This window comes from Corapipo altera, unplaced genomic scaffold, assembly GCF_003945725.1.
Source record: "Corapipo altera isolate COAL_440 unplaced genomic scaffold, ASM394572v1 95, whole genome shotgun sequence".
Classification (NCBI taxonomy): Eukaryota; Metazoa; Chordata; class Aves; order Passeriformes; family Pipridae; genus Corapipo; species Corapipo altera.
The window spans coordinates 292,122-312,724 of NW_020884947.1; the positions used below are offsets into that span (position 1 = coordinate 292,122).

At 42.9% G+C, this 20,603-nt stretch overlaps 1 protein-coding gene across 3 annotated transcripts in view; it reads left to right on the forward strand.

Moving 5' to 3' along the window:
* The window catches only part of FGFRL1 (fibroblast growth factor receptor like 1), a 171,892-nt gene that overhangs the window by 76,044 nt on the left and 75,245 nt on the right, over positions 1-20,603 (forward strand). For all 3 annotated transcript variants that reach the window (XM_027662689.1, XM_027662688.1, XM_027662687.1), the window contains exon 3: positions 7,189-7,461. In XM_027662689.1, coding sequence (XP_027518490.1) covers positions 7,189-7,461 — 273 coding nt within the window. The remainder of the gene's footprint in view (positions 1-7,188; positions 7,462-20,603) is intronic.

A 20,603-nucleotide genomic window follows, 5' to 3' on the forward strand; every position in this document is an offset into this window, starting at 1 on the left:
ATCTAAGCCCGACCAGCCGTCGGGGCTGGTCAGCAAATACTTGTGGTGTTTTTGTGTTCCTCGCTAGGAGTCTTTGTTCTACAGAGATGCTGTTGGTTTTTTCTTTAATCTTTTGATTGTTTTTGATAAGCATTGTTTTTGTCTGTGGGCGCCTATGTTTTCAAGCCAAGCAGGACCCATTAGCTCATCTAATCTCATCTCCTCATGTCACATACCAAAGCATTTGGACCAGTTACCCCTACGCTGACCCCTACTTCACTTGGCTAATGCATACCTTTTGCAAATGCAGACTGTTTTGTTTTGAAAATATGAAAAGAGGTTGGATTCACCAGTCCTTTGAACTGCTTATTCCATTAGTTAATGGGATACATGGGCAACACATTCATCCTTTTATCTCTCTCAAAAAGCATTTTTATCAGTTCTGCTCTCCATGTAATGGCTTCCAACTGTGCAGAGAGCCAAGAATTCCCCTCTTTCAGGAACACCTACTCATGTGCCATCCTTGCTTTCTAAGCCCTTCCCTGTGGGATTTGCTCCTTAGTAGTGTTTGTCCAGCCCTTAGCGTAGAGAGGCCTCCATCCATTGATCCATCATTACAGCTGGAATGCCAATATAAATAATGGTAATAATAATGTGCAGGGAGTGTGAGTGTATAATCCTCAAGTTGGTCTTGAAGAGAGGGTTAAACTGTTGTAGAAAGGGTTAAACCCCCACTGTAAGTGGGAGTTGTCCAGCCCAGCTTTGTAGTAATGAATACCCCAGTTAGGTAAGTCTGGCTGCATGTTTCAAGCATGGTTTTTAGGTGGTCCTTTCCAGCTATGTTTGTTTTGAAGCATGGGAAAGGTGAAAGAAGTCAACTTTGCTGTGTACCACCCTTGCACTAAGGACTTTGGAGGTTCGGGTTTTAAAGTGATGAGTGTGGTGAAGGCCAAATGTTGCCTCAAGTGTTGGTGTAAGAGATTATGTTCACACTAAACGAGCACTTTGGTTGGTGATGCTTGTCCACTTCCTTCATCTCACTATTGTAATGAAAGATTTCTCTGCTTGGCTATATTTTCCTTGTAGGACACACACTGCCTGTGGTACCTCAGCCCCTGATGCTAATTCCATGCATGTGTTGATGGGTTGTTTGGGTGCTTCTTGGTAAATGGCTTTGCTAATTTGCTAACACAGCACTTCAAAAGAAATCTTATCGACATGGAAAGTGAATGTGTTTGGTATTAAATAATAAAATATACATAACCCATGGGGCTCTTAAAACTTATTTAACTTCTTTATAAACTTTACAATACAGTATGTGGATATTATAAATTACTTTCCATTCCAAGAAACTGTCCGAGCTTGTTGACCTTCCTTGGAATTTCCTCTTTGTAATTATGTTTAATGTGTTAATAAAGTTCACTTTGAACTGTATGATGGCAAATGGTCTCATAGGACGTGGGTCAGTGCTGGTGCGTTCACCATATGTGAAGCCTGACGTTAGTGTGCAGTTTAGTTGAAGGAATAGCAAGGCAAAGTCCAAACAATTGTAGAAGCAGTATCTCCTCCCCAGGTTAGCACTAAAAAGGGGTTCATGGAAAGTTAGGAATGTGGAGTGGGAAATCATTTAGCTTTCACTGCTAGGTGTTACTAAATTATAGTGCTAGGTTTGAGTCACTATCAAAACACCATATATCTAGAGGGTTTTCACACAGAGCTGTAAATCATGTTTACTACATGTATGAGTTGAACGAGTGCATGAACTTTGCAATGCAGTCCAGGAAAATATAATTATATGTGTGTGTGTTTTTGACTGTGAGAAATATGGACAGGAAGCTCCAGGCTATTCCACTGTTGTGCCTTAAATACACTTCTAGAAATTGTTTTTGCTGCTTCCCGGAAATAGCTATTTGCTAAAGCAAAAAGGCTTTCTTGGTTTTTACATAACTCCTCTTGGCAAGAAATGGCAACCACCATCCCTTCCAAGGCACTGGGGAAGAGAGCAGGAATGCTAGTAAAGCGGTGTCAGCAGCAGGGCAGCAAGTGGGACTTTTCTGTGGTGTAGGATAGTGGATATAAATTGAAAATTGCCCAGCTGTTCAGTAAGACAGGTGTGGGATCTGTCTTTTATATAATGGAACAGAATGGAGATTCCAGTTGCTTGTATTCGTAAATGAGGCAAATAAATCTGCACACATGTCTCCATGTATATGAGCAGAAATATTTAAAACAAATGAAGTGATCATGGCATTTCCTTGTTAATGTTTGACTGAGTTTGTATGATCTTGAGCAGAAAACTTGGCGTCTGGCTGGGCTTGTTGGTTTCTTTCTGGGTGTGTTTATATGTGTTTGCAGATGGGGAAAGTACAAGCAAGAAAATAACTTGGTGGAAAATGTAGGTTCTGGTTTGTTTAAATTATATTTTAAGCCTGATTGCACCCTGGCCCTTGGAACTCCAGGCACGATCCCTTCTAGTAACTAAAATGATTTGAATGTTATGGGGCAAAGTTATATTTAGTTTGTGTTTGGAGAAAGAATAACAACCAAGCACGGGGGGGGGGGAGGCAGCTGCATTCTCGTCACTTCTTCCCAAGTCACATCCGCGGATGTCAAACCCCACCCTTCCCCCTCAGCCAAAGTATTAAGGAATGATTCCCTCATTGGGTTGAGGACAAGGGGGACTGAAGAAAACCTGCCCCCACTGGGCTTGTGTCGAAGTGGGGCTTAACTTACTGTAAGAGCTCCTTCTGTTCGCACAGGCTGCAGAGCCAGCTGCGCCCTCTCCTCCGTGGTGAGGCTTAAAAGCAGTACCCTGTGGCTATAGAGCTGCCTTTGCCTGGTGAAAAACTGCAAGAGTGGAAGCAAGGAATGGTGACTGTTTTCTCTCCTTGCCATTCCCCCCTCCCTCCCTGACTATGAAAATGTATGTGTCAGTAATTTGGATGAAATATCTATCTAGGGCCTTGTTTTTGTCCCCTTCCCCCACATCCTATGGAAAAATGCTGGAAGAAGTAATTTCTATGTCCAAGAGCATCACAGATTGCAGATTCTCAGCACTTAAAAAGGCTGATGTTTTCAAGAATTGCTGCCTAAAGGTTAAGAAATGAGGGGGAGCACGACGTAGGGACTCCTTCCCCACGATTTACATCCAGGACCAGAGAGCACTGCTTTCTGCTACTCTGTCTTGAAAGGATCCAGTCTGGAGCTTTGGCCCACAGCTGCAAGCACATGGCAATTCACAGGATCCCCACCCCAGCCAGAGAGATGGTATATATTAGCATTAATTTTGCATTGGTAAATATACAAAGTCACCATCTTAACAATCTGATTTAACAAAATGTTTTCAGGTTTCAGAATGATCCCATATGCTGTTGCTCTCCAGTTCTTGTGGCATTGCCTTGCCCACAAAGAAGGCAAGGGCAGCGCTATAGGAAGCAACCAGGCGGTATTGCTCTCAAAATACATTAGATCTTTTCTGCTCACGCACAACACAAAGCTGCAGTCTAGGACAGCAGAGGTCATAACAGTGGCTGCTCAAGGAGTAATTTCATCTGTCTTTTACTGCTGCGTTAGAGCAGAGAGGGATGGGAAGTCAGCAGCAGCCAGGGTTCAGTCTGTTTTTACCTCACTGGCAGCTGTAGGTGAAGCAGCAGGTGCTTTCCTGGGATTCTGCCTCTCTAAGCAGCTGTAGAAATGTATCCAGCCAGTGGCCCCGGGCTGTGCCCTGGGCTCTGCTCTCTCACTGTCGCGCTCAGCTGTGAGCACACACAGTGAGTGCCCCAGCCCTGCAGGATCAGACACCAGGGACACTCCCAAATCAGCGCCTTGGGAGAGCTAACTGGGCACTCTGCTCTCCTGGCCACCCCCTGGCATATTATGGGTCAGTTCTGGAAGGTGGGGATCTCCCGTCAGTATTAGTGCTGCACGTGGGAAAGTGGGAGCTCAGCATGTTTTTACTACACCTTTTTTACTCTGTTCATATAGCAAAAGATGGAACTGGCATAGAGAAACCCTGGACATTAATCTCCAAGAGAACCCGAGCGGTGCTGGGCAGCTCAGTGTATGGATTCAGAGGGGGAAGATGTTGTTGCCTGGATAGTGTGATACCTCATGCAAGGCAGCTCTGTGTAGCACCCGCTGCCCAGGGGATACTGGAGAAGGGCCTTTCTGCAAAACACACTTCCCCCTCTCCCCTGCCTCCCCTACAAAAACAGACAGCACAGAGTGGCAAGATGTGCCAAAGTGTGTCTTGACTGGAAAAGCATTCATTCATCACTGCTGCAGTCCTGAGACAGGGCTCTACAGATATGTAGTGAAATAAGACCCAATGAATGCCTGTATATGAGAAAGAGAGACAGAGATCTGTTATGATATTGTTTTATTCTTGCTGTAGCCCAGCTTCAGGAGGTCCAGCTACCATTGGCTTGCCGGGGCCTTTGAAACCTCTGGCACATGTGAAGGTGCTGATTCCAGACAGTACTGCTTGAGCAGAAAGTTATTAATGCAAAGATGATAGGTAATAAAATGGGAGTATTTACAACACTAAATGAGCAGAAGCAAGGCTTTAGCATCTTTATCCTGGGGCTGTACCCTACTGAGAAGTGCATGCTGTATCTGGCAAAATTCGCAGCAGAAAGAACAGTGGGGGGAGACTTTTATTTATCTTACCAATAAAGTTGCTGAAGAAGCTAATGAAGGGCTGCGCTAGTGTTTTTCTTTTCAGGCAGAAAGGCTCTAAGAAACGCACCCTTTTCTAAATGTCATAAAGGTCTGCGAATAGATCCTGTGACAGAGAGTGATCCAACAATTCCTCAGAACGAAAGGTCAATCAAAGGAAAATGGCATTTAGGAGGACCAAGCTTACTGCTGACCCAAACATGTGACAGATCCAGAGGCAACTCTGGTGCCATCAGGAGTGCTGCTCGTGCAGCCTGACCCAGAGAAGCACATGACGTGACTGGGAAACTATCTGATTCCTCCAGGTCTCAGAATTCATCAGGAGTCAACCTGAATGTCGGAAGGAAAGGGATTTTGAAGGAGCTGCAGCAGGTTTCCAAGCTGTGAGGAGGGTGCTCTTTCTCACTGTCCCTGCTTGCCCTGCACCAAACATTTTTCCCCAGCACTAATTATAGATCTGTTTTTGTCATTTGAATATGCATGGAGTAGTATCCTGGCTCACAAGCATATTGCAGTGAAGCTACTCTTAAAATTTGACGTGGCTTGGTAGGGCTCTGGGTCAGAAAGGACGTCTTCAAGGGCCAACCCAGAATTTCAACAAATCTGTGGACATTTCAGCTCCAGTGCACTGAGCAAGACACTGCACCCTGTAGGGAAATGTAGCTGTGTTTGGAGCTGGATCCTCACCGAATGTTGGTGAATTCTGCTTTATCCAAGCAAATACACACGGCCCCTCCTGATGGGTGGATTTCCACTTTAAAATATTCAGCAGTGTGACTTGTGTCAGACCAGCATTTGAAGGATCTTAGGATTATCTCTCCAACCACAGAGTTGGTTGGAGGTCTCCCAAGGTGAAGAACATTAACAGTGTGGTTTGGAGTGCTTCGAAAGACCTGGAAAGGCAGGATTGGATTTCTCATGGTTGTTTTGCCAGTTCCCTTGGAGTCTGGGAAGACACCATTGGCTCAGATGATGTCCCACAGGGCCCTGCAGAAGATGTGCAGGGGTGGGTGTTCTCTTTGCCAGGGACTGACTTTTTCAGAAAAAGTACTCTGCAGATCCCCACTTCTGGGTCATCAGAAGTTCATCAGAATCTGTGTGTTTCTAAGACCCATTGATTTAACCAGACTCTTAATTAAACTAATTAATGAGTTTCAATCTAGTTCACAACTCTTTTCTCAGCTTGAACAGCATTTCTGTTTAGCAGCAAAGCTGTGAAGTTCATGGGTGCGATTCAACATGAGTAACTGCGACAGCAGCTCTGCAGTCATTCATGAGCTGTACTGTATGTACTGCCTTAGTCATCCTGGGGAAAAATCAGGCAGACTTTGGAATAATAGAAATTAGTCATGAGGAAGTGCAAATATGAGCTCTGTAGCTTATCCCCTGTGGGTCCAATCCTGCAAAAAACTAGAAACAGGAGTAAAATATGAGGGAACAGTTCCAAATCCCACAAACATCTTGTGGGTTTTGGGTGCAACTCAGCATCAGCAATCCTTAGCAAAACATTTTGTCCTTATGCAAGAACAGGACACTTATTATCACACCCATTAATAGACTATTCTGGGAAGAGCATTGCTATTGCAGTCTGTGTGGGGAACTTGTGCAATTAATAAAACAGCAGAAAAGGCAGATGCAGGAAAAAGGCTCTCTGTTTCAACTTTTCAGAGCCTTAGGAAGAAATTCTGGTTGGAATTCAGCTATGGGACCATCCCACTGTTGGAATCTTTATCACTTCTCTTTTCTGAGTGTTGGCCTGTCCAAGTGCATCCTGTTATCATGTGGCAGTGTGTTCACTCTGTGGTCATTCCAGGGACACTCTGCTTTGCATGAAATTATCACCTTTCACAAAGAGCAAATATTTGCCAGGCAGGTCAAACGAGCAGGGTTACTAAGGCCATTTATAAAAATATCCTCTTTTGGACTATAAGCAATGTTAACACGTCAGGCTAAACTGGATCTTTGAGTGAAGCACTACCCACTGAATGCTCTGTGTCCAACAACTGCAGGCTTATGTGTCTCAGATAAAGCCCATCTGGTGACTATTAAAGGGAATTACTGTACATACAACATGAAAGGATTATAACATTTGGAGGGGGGGCAGTGTTTTGTTTTAAGTACCAGTCCTGTTACTAATTTTACCTTCAGGATAGGTGTTAAATTTGAAACAACTACAATTTTTTTGCCAAATACAGCGGAACAGTTTGTGTATTGGACTCCTTCGTGTGATAGGAAAATGCTGGAAATTTTGGAAAAGCAAGAGAGCCTGAGAATCAGGCTTCCTTGGGTGGTTAACTTGAGCTGCTGCTGATGGCAAGGCTGCAGCTTCAGGTCTTGCACAAACCAGTATCTCTCTTGTATCCCTCTGTAATTGCCTGCATTTTTAGCCTTGGTTGTAAGTGATTTTCGGTTAGCACCTCTTACTATATCTCTGTACAGCAGCCAGTGGCCTGATGGATGACTTGTCTTTGAATCAGTTCTGTATCACTGGCAAAAGTCATGACAGCTCTTCCTCTCTCTGTTCTTTCTTAGGCCCCCCAAGGATTGCCGATAAAGTGATTCACCGCCAGTCCGTGAGGCTGGGGAGGACCATCAAGCTCCTGTGCCCGGTGGAAGGCGACCCCCCTCCCCTCACCATGTGGATGAAGGATGGACGGACTATCCACAGCGGCTGGACAAGGTTCCGGATCCTTCAGCAAGGGCTGAAAATCAAGGAGGTGGAAAGCGAAGATGCGGGAACCTACATTTGCAAAGCCACCAATGGCTTCGGCAGTACCAACGTGAACTACACCCTGATTGTAATTGGTGAGTAGAGCTGGAGAAAAGCCAGGCCTCACCTGCTGTGGGGTGAGCAAGTGAGCTGACGGCTGCGTAGCTGTCAGTGCAGATTTACTTTGCTAATCATTTACTGACCTCCACTCTTAACTGGCCCTTTCCAGTGTTTGAGGACTGCCAGAGCTGGCTGTGTTGCTGCACATCTTCTGCTGCAGCCGGCTGCAGGCAGATAAGATTGTGCAGTGCCAAAGGTTACAAATAAGCAGAAATGATGCAATAGTCACTAGGGCCCAGATCACAATGAATTCCACACAGGAAAGGCTGTGCGATAAGGAGAGGTCACACTGATCTTTATGTTTGCTGTTGGAACAGGATAGTTCTCAAAACAAATGTTGAGGCACCCGTATAAAAATGCACAGCGGGGAGATCCATGTACTGAGCTTTTGCGAAGCATGGTGTCTTCAGGAATAATAATATTTGGGTTGAAACAAAGCTCAGAGCTGGCATGTAACCCAGGGATGCTCAGCTCCTGAGAAATCCTCTTGATGGAGGCAGGATTAAAAAAGCTTCAGGTGCTGTCTCAGTGAGCATGGGTTCACTGGCAATGCTTTTGGCCGTCTTCAAAGGGCTTGCTTGGCCCAGCGGTGAGATTTTGGGGTTGCTTGCTGGACTGAGCATTCCTGAAGACTCCCAAAGACACTTTTCAGGGTAATCAGAGATTCCTCTGCTGAAGGTGCCACAAAAATAGGTTCACTGATCCTTGTCTGTGAGAAGGGAAAGAGCTGGGCGAAAATCAGCATGCTAGAGGATGCTTAGGGAGCAGTGGGGAGGGTTACAAAGCAGGGCGTGAGATCAGGTGTCTTGCTCACCCTATTGCATGATCAGCACTCCAAGTATCTGGTCTACAAAGTTCTGTTTCTGTGAGACAGTGGAAATGAGGACAGAGTTCAGGGCCATTTCCAGCTGCCTACTGGTTAGCACTTGGCCTGTTTTTTTTCTATTTCTTTTTCTTCACCTCTGCAGAAGTAGGGTTGCTGTGGATTCAGAGCATGTAGCAAACACTTGATGCTGCTTGATGAAGGATTATCACCCGATAACAAGGTGATTCTTGGAGAATGCACTTTACTGCACAGCCAGTATGGGAAAGAAACCAGAATGTAAATATCTAGGAATGAGATGCCTAGATGAGGGAAACCCTCTGGTGATATGACTCCTGCAGCATCGGTGGGATAGAGCTGCAAAAGTCATCTTATTGTTTACATAGTTTGAGGATTTTATTTTCCTTGTTCACCTTTTTCTTGGCCACATTCATCCATTTCTTTATGCTACACTGAACAAAAATGGTGAAGTGGAAATAGTCATACAGGGTCACGTCTATACAGACTCCTTTTGGATGTGCTTTCCAGACTTTTTGGTGGGGAGAGAGGAATCGTATAGGAGCCTGTTTCAGTCCAGCTTGTGCTTTTTGCAGTATGTGGAGGTTGCCAAAGTCTTTGATCTTCTGTGTCATGCTGTATCTTCTATGAAGCTCAGGGGCCAAGCCAGATCCCATTATTCCAAGGCAGAGGCATCAAGACATCTGTGAATCAAAGAAGGCTCTGTCTTATTCCTGGTAGCACAACCAAAGCAAATGAAAGGGAAAAGCCAGGAGGAACAGGGTAAAAGTTGGACTAGAATTCAGGAAAGATTGAGACAAAAACTCCAATTCAGTTGCTTAGGGAAATTGGATTATCAAATTTAATTGTATTAAGAACAATAGTGTTCATTATATTTGGCACTGAAAAACCCTGGGCACAAACACTAGTTATTTAGAGCCTCATCAGGCAGCTGTGGAAGGAAATGGCAAACTCCCACTGGCCTCTGTGGGTGTGAGATTGAGCCCTATGCAAACAAATATTGATCACCAAGTGCCAAGAGAAGGATAACTTTAACCTAAAAGTGTGGCAGACATATGGGCTGAGGTATCGTTCATATCCATGCATCCCTGTTGTAAAAACCAGTACTTCCTAGACTCTTTTGCACCTTCCTTCCTTGTCTCACAGTGTGCCATTGTGCATTCTTCTTGCTCAGACCATTTTTGATGGATTGCTTACATCCCTCATCTCCAGTGGTACTGTTGTGTTCATGTGGTATTTCAAACCAATTGCTTTTCGCTAGAACAGTTTCCCCTGAAAACAAATGTTCCCCTTGTGTCTTTCTTGTCAAGCTCTGCAAGTAAACACAAGGTATCACTGACTTATTCTTTCAAAGGACCCAGACATTTAATGCACTGACCAGATGCTTGTGTTCATCTTGGTGAAAATGCTTTTGGCTGAGAGAAAATCAATCCCTTGTTGATTTTTGAGAAGGAGGCAGTGTTTTAAAACCAACTGCATGTCAATTTTGACAATGAAGATCAAATTGATGGAGCTTTTTTGTTTGTGCTCCAGAAAGCACAAACTTCATTAGGCAGAGTGGCTTTTTGAACCATATGGCCTCTCTATTCTCCCACTTCTTCAAAGGAGAAAAAACCTTCTTATTCCAGCTTTACTGCTAACAGCAAACACGTAAAACCACACAGGTGTCAGACATGGGCAAGGTGGTTAAGATATTAAATCTAGAATAGCATTAAAGGATTCATTAAACATTGGGACTTGAAAAAATAAAATTCATATTGACATGAAAACATTCTGGAAATTTAATCAATAATATCTGGAAAATATACAGTAGCTTGTTGAAAGATTTTGGAGTTATGCTGTATGCTTTTAAGTGAGCTATGCCACACCACTGGCAAGTAAGGAATTGTCACCCCTGTGCTATATACATGTGGGCTGCAGCAGGATAAGGTGACGGTTTACCCAAGATCCTACAGAGAGGTGAGACTAAATTCACCAGTCTTCAGCCTCTCTGCCTGCATTCAGTGCTGTGTAACTCTTATTAATCTTAACTCTTATTAACATCTGTATTCCATTATGGTAAGGAAACCCAAAAAATATTGGGACATTTTACAAAAGTGGCAGTGGATCCACCAACATTGTTGAGGGGGGGGCAGACATGGCAGAGGTGAGCTCCATGGTTGGACTCTGTGAGATGTAATAATTTAGGTAGAAGCCTGTTTGGATGTTGCTTTGAGGCTTTCAGGACAGATCTTGCTTGCAACCAGCCAGCTGAGTACACGAGCAGAGCAGACTTAGGTCTGCCTCTGCATGTCTGGTAGACGTGCCTACTCATTGCCTGGCTGGAGAACTTCTCAGTCTGCAAGTGCGGGTGAGACGGATTGCAGTGATTTTACAGATGGTAACTAGGACAAAGAGAGACCAGGTGATTAGGCCAAGACCACATAAAATATGAGCTGTGGCTCTGAGTTGTGTCTAAACCTCTTAAATCTCACCATAAAAGACTATTCCTCCTTCATAACACTTACTAAAGCCTTTTCTTCCTAATTTAGCATCTTCCTACTGCTCTGTTGGAAGGGAGTCTTCTCTTATATTATGTTTTTGATCTTCCTTCTCAGACATAGGTTTTGCCAACCCAGATGGTAGCAATTGGTTTCTGCCCTGCTTATTTCCCCATCTTCTCAGGCTGCAGGGCCTGGATCCCAAAGATCCAAGGAATCCTGCTCTAATACACCCCTGCATGAAATGCAAGCCAGTAAAAGCAGATTACCAGTATAAGTCAAAACTACAATTTCCTCTCTTAGCTATCCTTAATAGTTTTTGTGGCTCACCACAAGATTTGGGATGCCAATAACACTGCAGGCAGACATACAAATGCTGGAAGAGTAACTTTAATCAGTATTAAATCACATTGCAGTTATTAAGTACAATGGTTCCTTATTTTAGGGAATTATGTGTAACTCATCAAAACGAATGTGCTGTACCTTCCCAAAAAATTATATGTACAATGATGGCCATGAATATCTTATTGTTAAGGGGTTTTTCTGCAGCTGAATCAATTCAGAAGAGCTGATTTATAACCTAAAGGTGTGAAAAGTAACATCATTTCGTTTATGCTTGGTTGAAACCTGCGGTTTCTTTACTGCAGAATTAAAAAATTCCTTGCCAGAGCGTTCTAAAAGGAAACCTAAGGCCAAAGAGGAAGAAACAAAGTGTTGAATAGCTGCTCCTTATTTGAAAACTATCCACCTTGTGTGCTGAATGGAGGCATGTTCTGCAGGAAAAAAAATAGCAGGTGGTGGTGTAACTGAAGCCTCTGTCGAGCTGTGGCCAGCTTGGAGAAACTGTGAGGTTGCACACATGGAGCCATCATGCACTCCAGCCGTCAGGCCCTCCCTGGGAAATCTTAGCCCAAATGGGTGAGATTTTCCTGACTTATAAATAACTTAGAAAACAAAGTATTCTAACATGGAAGTGGTCGAGAACGTCCATGACCGTCTCCTTCCGCAATAATAAACAGTATCCCTAGTTCCAGAGGTCTGGACATTCTCTGAAGGGAAAATTGTTGGTGAACAGCTGTAGGAAGGACTATAGGTAAATATTTATGCTGTAGCACAATGACCTCTTTCAGTAATGCACAACACAGAGGACTTTTCACTTGCAGAAGTGTTATGGGCCAAATCCTGCAAGGTGTGCCAGCATTACAACATGCAGGGCTATTGCTACAGGTGCTGCTGGTAAATACTTCATCTTGCATCAGTTGCTCAACCAAGTGATGAAAGATCAAACTGTCTCTGTTTTCACATCTACATCCATGACTCTTATTACCTTCTGTAGCACAAAAAAAAACCAAAACAACAAACCAGCAACAAGAGCAGGGTTTGGGATTGTCTCTGCACTGTAGCCTTCTTGCTTCACTTGGTGTTTGTAAACTGCCAAGGACACATCTCGCTTGGGTGCATCTCAGCACGAAAAATAAATGTAAAATAATGTGTAAATAATGAAAAAATGAAAAATAACGTATAAATCCAAGGAACAGCTTCTTCAGTATTTCTTTTTCTTGCCCTGTATCTCTGACTGCTGCAGTTGTTTATTCTCTTCTTCTTGTGTTTTTGGAGGAAGATTTTGGTAAAGAATCTGTCATCTGTCCAGTTCATCTCTCTCTCTGGTGCCTGGCTCCTTGAGTGACCCTCTATTTGGGCTGTAGAGTAGCAAAGTCTTGATGCAGAGAGCAGGAGGAAGAGTGCATCTCGTTGTCCTAAACCTCTGATGGGCTGTTCAGAATTTGAACGACATCTCAAACTAATTTGCTTTTTAATGTCTGCTGTCTGTCTATTGCAATAGATTGCTTTGCGAATCTGCCCTGACATCAGATGATTTATCTTTAAAGTAGCTTTTTCCTGCTGAGCCAGCTGCTATTTTATGCTTTTTTACAACTTGTCCAAAGACAACTCTCTTTGATAACAGGCATGTGTGAAAAATTTGCATTAAAATAACCATTTTTTTTAAACAGTCAGCATAAGTATCCTGAAAAAAAAAATCATGGCCGTGTCTGAATGGATATTTATTCTAATGTCCTTTTTTCTGCTCATAGTAGTAGAAAATACTGTGTGAAAAAAATTCAAGTACAGTAAAATATGGTTTGCATTACACTTCTCCAATGAAGTCATCAATCCGTGTCTCAGAACTCATTTACAGTGCAAAAGCTGAGAAAACATTTCTAGCACAGTCAGGTGCCACCAGCCATCTTGGAAAAGCATGACAAATTCATTTATGTTTGGGTTTTGGCCTCTTAATAAACTCTGGGGACCAGAGAGGGATGTGCTCAGCAAGATGTGAATCAATGTTGAGTCAGCAAAGTGTGCACCAAGGGTCTGCTAATGCTAAGCAAAAACTGAAATGAGTCAACACTTAAAAAAAAGAACTAAAAGGTGCAGTTTTTACATTTGAGAATAAGGTGGTAGAGCTTGTGCTGGTCATGGTATGGAGTTAGCAAAATGTCTTAAGTGCATTTACCTCAACGCAAAGTGCAAAGGGCAGTCCATCCAGTGTGGGACCATTAACACAATCATAAGACACATAATCATGACTAATGATGATTAGTCAGTTGTTATATGGAAATGAAGAGTTCCTTGTGACAATAAACAGTAACAAAGTTCTCGTGTTTAATTTGTTAAGGCCCCAATCCAGCAGCTGGATCTACGTTGGTGGCCTCCTGTGCACATGCAGCGTGATTAACACCAGATGAGGATCTGGCCATAGTCACTGGTGCTTAGTAATGGTTATGTTGCTAATTAAAGCTCAGATTGGTTTGGGCCTTTGGGAGCTGAGCAGAAAAGGGGAGCCTACCCAAGGCCTACCCAGGGCAATCATTGCACAAGGACTCCTTGTCAGCTTGTGGTGTGGTGCCACTGGGTCACCCTCTGTGGAGGTGCAGATATGGTTTTGGTTCATAACAAGACCTGTCTTAGTGGTGTTGCCAAGTGAGGGTCCTGTGTGTCAGTCTGTGGGAAGAGACTGGCACTGGGCATGAGAGTCAGTGAAATGCTTGGTACATAAAATGTATTTTTATGTCTTGGTGCAAACTCATAGCTAAAAACTCTTCACTTGGAAATGAAGCTCCTTTTCCACTGGAAGTGACTCATGGTTGATTAATGATGCCCTCACCCAAGCAAGGGCTCTTTCTTCCAAGTGTTTATTAGCGTAGGCATAAAGACACACACCCTGACCAAGCTTGATGTTGCTCAGGGACAGCACAAGCATGTTAAAAGAAATCTAAATGCAACCAGGCATTCCTACCCCCTGAATTTCAGGGATGCTTAATTTCCTCCTTATTTGGAGGATCTCACTCCAAGTCCAACAGACTCCTTGTCCCTATATAATACAGCATGTTGAGTCCTGTAAAATGTCCACTGTCCTGGGAGAGGAAAGGAAGAAAAAGAAATACACCAAAATGAAAAGGTGGCTATTGCTGGATTGCTGCAGAGAAACAATTTCAATGGTTTTCATAATTTTGATGGGTGTTACACAAGACTGATGTCACAACAGCTCATAACAATTTTGTTCTTGAAAAGATTTCTCTATAAAAAGGTGATGATGTGAGTGCCAGTATTAACTGTAACTATCCTAAAAATGACTGATCAAAAATGTAACACTGAGTGGTTTGACTGATGGTCTTGGTGAATGGGTGTAAAAACCTGGAAAATATCACAACTGGGCAGCAGTCTTGTTTCTTCCAAGTCCAGATCTATAATGTAACTCAGTGCTAATGCTGTATAATGTCCACAGTTTTTACAAGATCTTTGTTAGGTTTTATTAGTTTCATTTGATTTTATAACAAACTTTACAATATGCTTATCAATACATCATTTTCTGGCTAACAAAAGCCTCACTGTTTCGGGTAGATCTCTGTTTTCCCTTCGTGAAGCTGTAACATAGAAGCCAAGTTAAGAAGGTGACAACACCTGTTCACAATTTAAAGGAAATGAAAAGATTTTTTTCCATGGATGTAAGCATGAAATTCATACATATGTGTATGGATATATAATTTCCCCCCGTACTCCATCCTGTGGCAGACTGCAGCAAACCAGAGCTGCAGCCAGTGTAAATTCGAGGCATGCAGGACATATGGATGCATTTAGCCCACAATCCTTTGCAGATGCTTTGGAGTGTGTAGTGGCTGCTACACCCATGCAAATAGAGAGCTGCAGCTCCGTTTGCTGCACGAATATTGTTTGGGAATGAAAGCAACACACAATACCAGGCAGGCTGACATTAAAACTGTGTTTGATCTGAGAAATTTATGGCTTCCTTCTGTTAAACGATATTAATAGAATTAGCCTCTGATCCCAACGAGTTTGTGGTGTACATGCCGGCTTTTTCTCGTCAGCTTGTCTGAGGCTAAAAACGTGTTTTGCCTCTGACTTTATTAATCAGAGCTGTCTTTGTTACAGCCAATGGGCAGAATTATCCTGTTGACAGTGCAATGCTGATGTGCACAGCCAACAATTTGCCCACATCTGTGTATCCATAATGCTTAGAAATGGCTGCATTTGTGAGTAAAGCCAAGACAGTCCCTAGTCCAAGCAGGTAATACGTACGTGTGTGGAAGGCAGGCTTGCAGAAGATGATGTAGATTCCCAGTCAAGGTCTACTGTGACTGCAGAATAGTAGTTAAGAGTCTTTTACTAGCACCCCAAGTATTGAGAAGCCATCAAGCTAATTGCAGACTTGGGCATAAGCAGTTTTGAAATATCTACCATCTTGCCAACCATCCAAGATGACTATCTTCTCCAAGTAGCAGGATCTTTCTGTTGACTTTCCTACAACTACTGCTGTCCTCCCCCGCTCCTGACAGTTTTTCCTTGGAAGTTGTGCTCCATCCCTCTGCTTCTTGCTACAGGCTGAGGATGAAGGATTTAGCATGGCCTCATTGGACTCAGAGGACCACTGAAGCTGGGTTGAGTTCCATGGGCACAGTGTCTCCAGGAGGTCTGTGCCAGAGCACTGTGCCCCATTTGCTGGTCACAGCTCTGCTGTCCTCAGTTTGCCCAGTAAATACCACAGATGGTGGGGTTTTAGCCAAATTTTAGTCCCTTTGGTATCAGTTAACTCAGAAATACACAAAAGGCACACTTGTAAATTAAGGCACAGTGAAGAATATTTATTGTGGAGAGAGCAGCGCCAAGTTGGACTAGTTTATAAGGTGTAGCTTGAATGTTGATTTTGGAGACTGCTTCTTTATGTGTAAGTGCACGTACACAGCACCAATTGCTCATGTGCTTCTTCTTGATCCATATATGTGGGTATGTCACATGTTAAAATGTATGGTTGTTGAGGAGGTGTATTTTTACATTCCTGTAGGGTCTGCTTCTCTACCTTTCCTGTGCTGTCTTTGGCATCCACATTAAGAAAAAAGATGAAAAAAAGGAAAATAAAACCCAACAAAACTTCTGAAAATTAGTGTATAAACCTATTTTTAAATCCAATTTATTATTGTTTGATGAGAGGAAGAACATATTCTGTGTTGTGCTTGATGAATAATATCATTGTGCTAGAATGCTTTGATTCTTCTTTCTTTATAATAATGTGGGTTTCATAGTCAGAAGGCCTGAGTGTTTACATTATACAATTTTTGGCAATAAAATAGGAAAAGGAGAGAAAAAAAAAATACTAATCCCAGGAGTTCTGAAACCTACACTCCTTCTTAAACGTACCCTGCTAAAGACATTAAGTCCCTTGCAAACATCCATCTATCAGCAGTTGAGAGTTTGTAAAAGGCGTACTTTGTTCTGAACTCCCTGCCCTACTGATTATGCACAGTTCTTTTATTTTGTGAATAGGATGACGACCCCTTAGCCTGGTAATGATGACAGATTTATGTATTTTAACACCCAGACGGTGCTGTATTTGTTAAGGGCTGCCAGACTCCAGCAGTGCTGCAACCGTAGTTTATTTTCATTGTCAGTTTGTGCTGCTTTTTAAGGTGTTCTGCAGCCACTGGAAGCAGTGCCGCTGCTGCTTTCAGAGGTTGAGATGTCAGGATGTTAAGAGCATAAGCCACCATCCTTGGACTGTTTCCACCCATAAAATGTCAGTTTTACACTGGTCGCGCTGGGGGCGTGGAACCTGCTCCTCGCACTGAAGCCAAGGGAAAGAGGGGAGAAATAAGCAGTAAAAGGAATCAGATAACACAGAATTTATCCCTTCACTTTCTACTCCCATGATGTATTTTGCAGCTCTCAAGTTGGTGTTTTAAAGAGAACCCTCTTTTAACGTGCGACCAAAGCAGAGAACATAAACATACCTTGCAAGTGTAGCTGTTAAAGTGCTGTAATGGGTCAGCACATCTGTCCTCTGCACAATGCATCTGTCTGTGATTTCTTCTGGGTTGTTTTAAATTACTGCAAGTGGCAAAACAATACGGAGACAAACAGTAAGAACAATGCTGTTATTTAATAACAAACTAAATTATTAACAGGCCTGTACAGAAAATATTTCATGTAAATTAAAGGGAAACAAATTATTTTATTTTCCATTGCAATGATCCAGTGCAACAAAGGCAGTTGATGTCTTTCTTCTTTTCTTCTTTTCTTTGATCTTGCTACAGAAATGTTTGTTCCTGTGTGTGTATATTAATTTCTTACAGACACATTACAAAGGTTATAGGGCAAAAATGCAAAATATGGACTTTTTTTGGTCTCCTCATGCCAACCAAGCCACTAAATCTGAGTTTGTCACACAATTGAAATTATACATAGGACTTTTACTACTTTTTTTTTTTTTTTTTTACTTCCAAGTCATTGTTTCCCTGAAAAATGTTGTCAAATCAGTTGAACTATTGAGTTGAGTCAGTTTTCTGCTTGGTTGTCAACAAAGGGCTTTGAAATATTTGGGATTGAATCCTCCGTTGCAAAACTGTTTTGACTTGGAAAAAGCATCACCACCAAATCATTTGTTGAGTTTCCTTCAGTCCAGCATTAGATGTTTCTCTTCTTAAAGAGAAGCCATGTGAGTTGGCATGTTGGTTTTGTGGTTTTTTTTTTTCAAACTAGAATAACTTATGGTGACCTTTCCACTGAAGTAGACAAGGATCTTCATCTTACCTTTGTTGAATGTGCAGCTGGCAGGAGAGGGAAGAGCTGGTGACAGTCCTCCTTGATCACTGGCAGGGAACTGGGGGAGTTGGACCCACTTCAGATGTGGGCTGGGATTCACGGCTAACAATCCCAGGAATCTCATGGAAGAGAAGGATGGCGCCTCCCCACAGCCCAGCCCAGTGTTTGTGCTCTGTTTGCAGTGTCTCCTGACAACTACAAGCCCACTTCAGCTTCTCCTGGTAGCTCTGGCGTGTGCTTTGGCAGGAGAAACTCCAACCCAGGAGAAAGTTGTGGGAACTGGACATACAGAGGGTTGTGTCAGCCAAGGTCTCTTGTGAGCTGCTTTGTTTTGAGTGTGGTTTTGTTAATCCCTTTCCTTCAAGGAGGCTTGGAAGATGCAGTAGCTGTTACTTCTGGGAAGTGAATAGTGTTGAATTTTAAGAAGCTGGTCTGTATCTTTGGCTTGAAATGGTAGCAAGGTGCTGGGTGTGCTTCTCCCACCCTGACAGACATGCTCCTGACATGCAAACCATGTCCTGCTCACATTAGTGGACTGATTGGGTTTGTCTGTAAGAACTCCCTCACCCTATTTCCTGTGGGATGGTTTTCAGAGCCTCTAGGGAGGTGTCTGAGAAACTCTAATCACGACCATTGTAAAAACACGTCTATGTGACCTTCAAAAAAATGAAGTGGTTCACTGGGTGCTCTGTCCTTGGATACTTATGGAGAATTTTGTGGTAACCCCTTGAGACCTTGCCATGATAAACAGACAAAAGGGCAACAGCTTTCAGGGCTAGATTGGTGGAATTGCATCAGAAAGGAATTTGGCCACTCAACATCCTCAGTACTGTCAGCACTCATCCGTATTTCAGATCCCTTTGCCAGGAATGATTTGGATATGTTTTACCCTTGTTCTAGGCAAAAACCGGGTCATGGACATACTCAACTATAAATTAAACTGTTAAACCTTAAATACAGAAATTATGCCTTATATGTGGTTATTGCTATTCGTTTGTTTGACCTGTGTTAGCTTTTCTTAGGAATTTTTGGCCCTGCTTGTGTTCAAAGCTCCACACTTAACAGGAGGAAAGGCTGCATGCTGGACTGACTGCTCACAAGTGACGTTTTTGCCACCCTTTAGCATCTGCAGCAAGGGAGGAAATACTGCAGATCCTGTGACAACGTCTCTGTTCTTCCAAGGCCATGTTGGCATATCCTGAGGAGGAAACTCTTTAAAAGTTTCCCTAGATTCTTCCTATCTGGTACTTGGAGAAAGCACTCTTTTGTGTTTTGGGCAAAATCTGTTCATCCTCACTCATATGCTATGGACCACAGAAGTAGTTTCAGATGTGAGGAATAAAAGTCAACAAGTTGTCTGCATGTCATTCCTGTTCTTTCACTGCAGCCTTTTTTTAAGAGTATTTTATTGCTTTTCTTATTGACAGCTACATCCCTGGAGCACCATACCAGCTTTTTTGACTCTTAGCACAGGGAGCATGTTTGCTGTGGGGGAATAACCAGTTTGTTTATTACCTTATGGAGTTCTGATTTGCCTTTTTATGTTTCAGATGTGTCATGGACACCTGGTACCACCCCAGCACTCTGCAGGATGTGCAATGATTATGATTTAACTTTTGGGGAGCACATTGCTTTTGGGCATTGCTTAGTTATGATCCAATGAACTTGGAAGGTATTTTCAAGACTACTTACTTCATCCTGCCTGGTTTTGGGGATTTTCTATTGTAATGCAGTGGGGTTTCTTCTCCAGCCTCAAATGCTAAACCACTACTAAAGTGAGATGATACAGCCAGTTCTTTCTTGATACCTTGGTCTCTGCTCAGAGTGTAAAGTAGTGGGTGGATTTTTAGCCACTACTTTTCTCAGACCTGTCTTCAAACGTGGCATGACTCAGGCCACGAGTGAAATGCTTTTCATGTTCTCAGTGAGGGAAAATGTAGATCCCGCTTAGAGGGCTGTAGTGTTAAAGGAGGATGGTAAACTGAAGTTACAGCACTTTATCTCTGAGACCATTAAAGATGGAGGATGAAGGGGAGTTTTTCAAAAGCAGTCAGCCGAGGCTGAGTCAACTGCTTCTGAACAATTCCCATGAACTTCCATGGGTTGAGTATTGCCCCTGCTGAAAGCTTTTGAAACCTTACCTAACCATCCAGTGACACTTCTTGAAAAATGTGTGCACTAAGCACACATTCCTGGGAAAATGTAAGTAGGGTTCACATGTGTTGAATACTGAGGTGCTTTCTCAGAAGCAGGTGTTTTGAAAAGAAATTGAGAAAATGGGTTTCTAAAGCAATTTTAATGAGCTATGGTGTCTACCCTGGTCAGCAGAACAGAATACTTAGGCTGAAGCTATGTTTTAGCATAGTTTTCTCTCCTGTTAGCAAGGCCTGACTGATAAGTTGGCTGTGGCAATAAGCAATCCCCTGATACTGGTCCAACACATTCAGCTGATGTGTGGAGTCATGTTGAGCACAAAACCATTGCAACGTTTGCTGGTGTCTGACTCAGAGCTTGTACAATGATTTGGGATTCAGAATAAGGAAAGCCATTTCTGTACCTCCTCTGGATATGAGCTGTAACTGCTGTACCAGTTAAATAAAAACTAATAGGAATACGGAAGCTGAGGACTGAGAGAGTCCCAAGGTTGCAGTAATCAATTTTTTGTCCCCACTTAATGAAA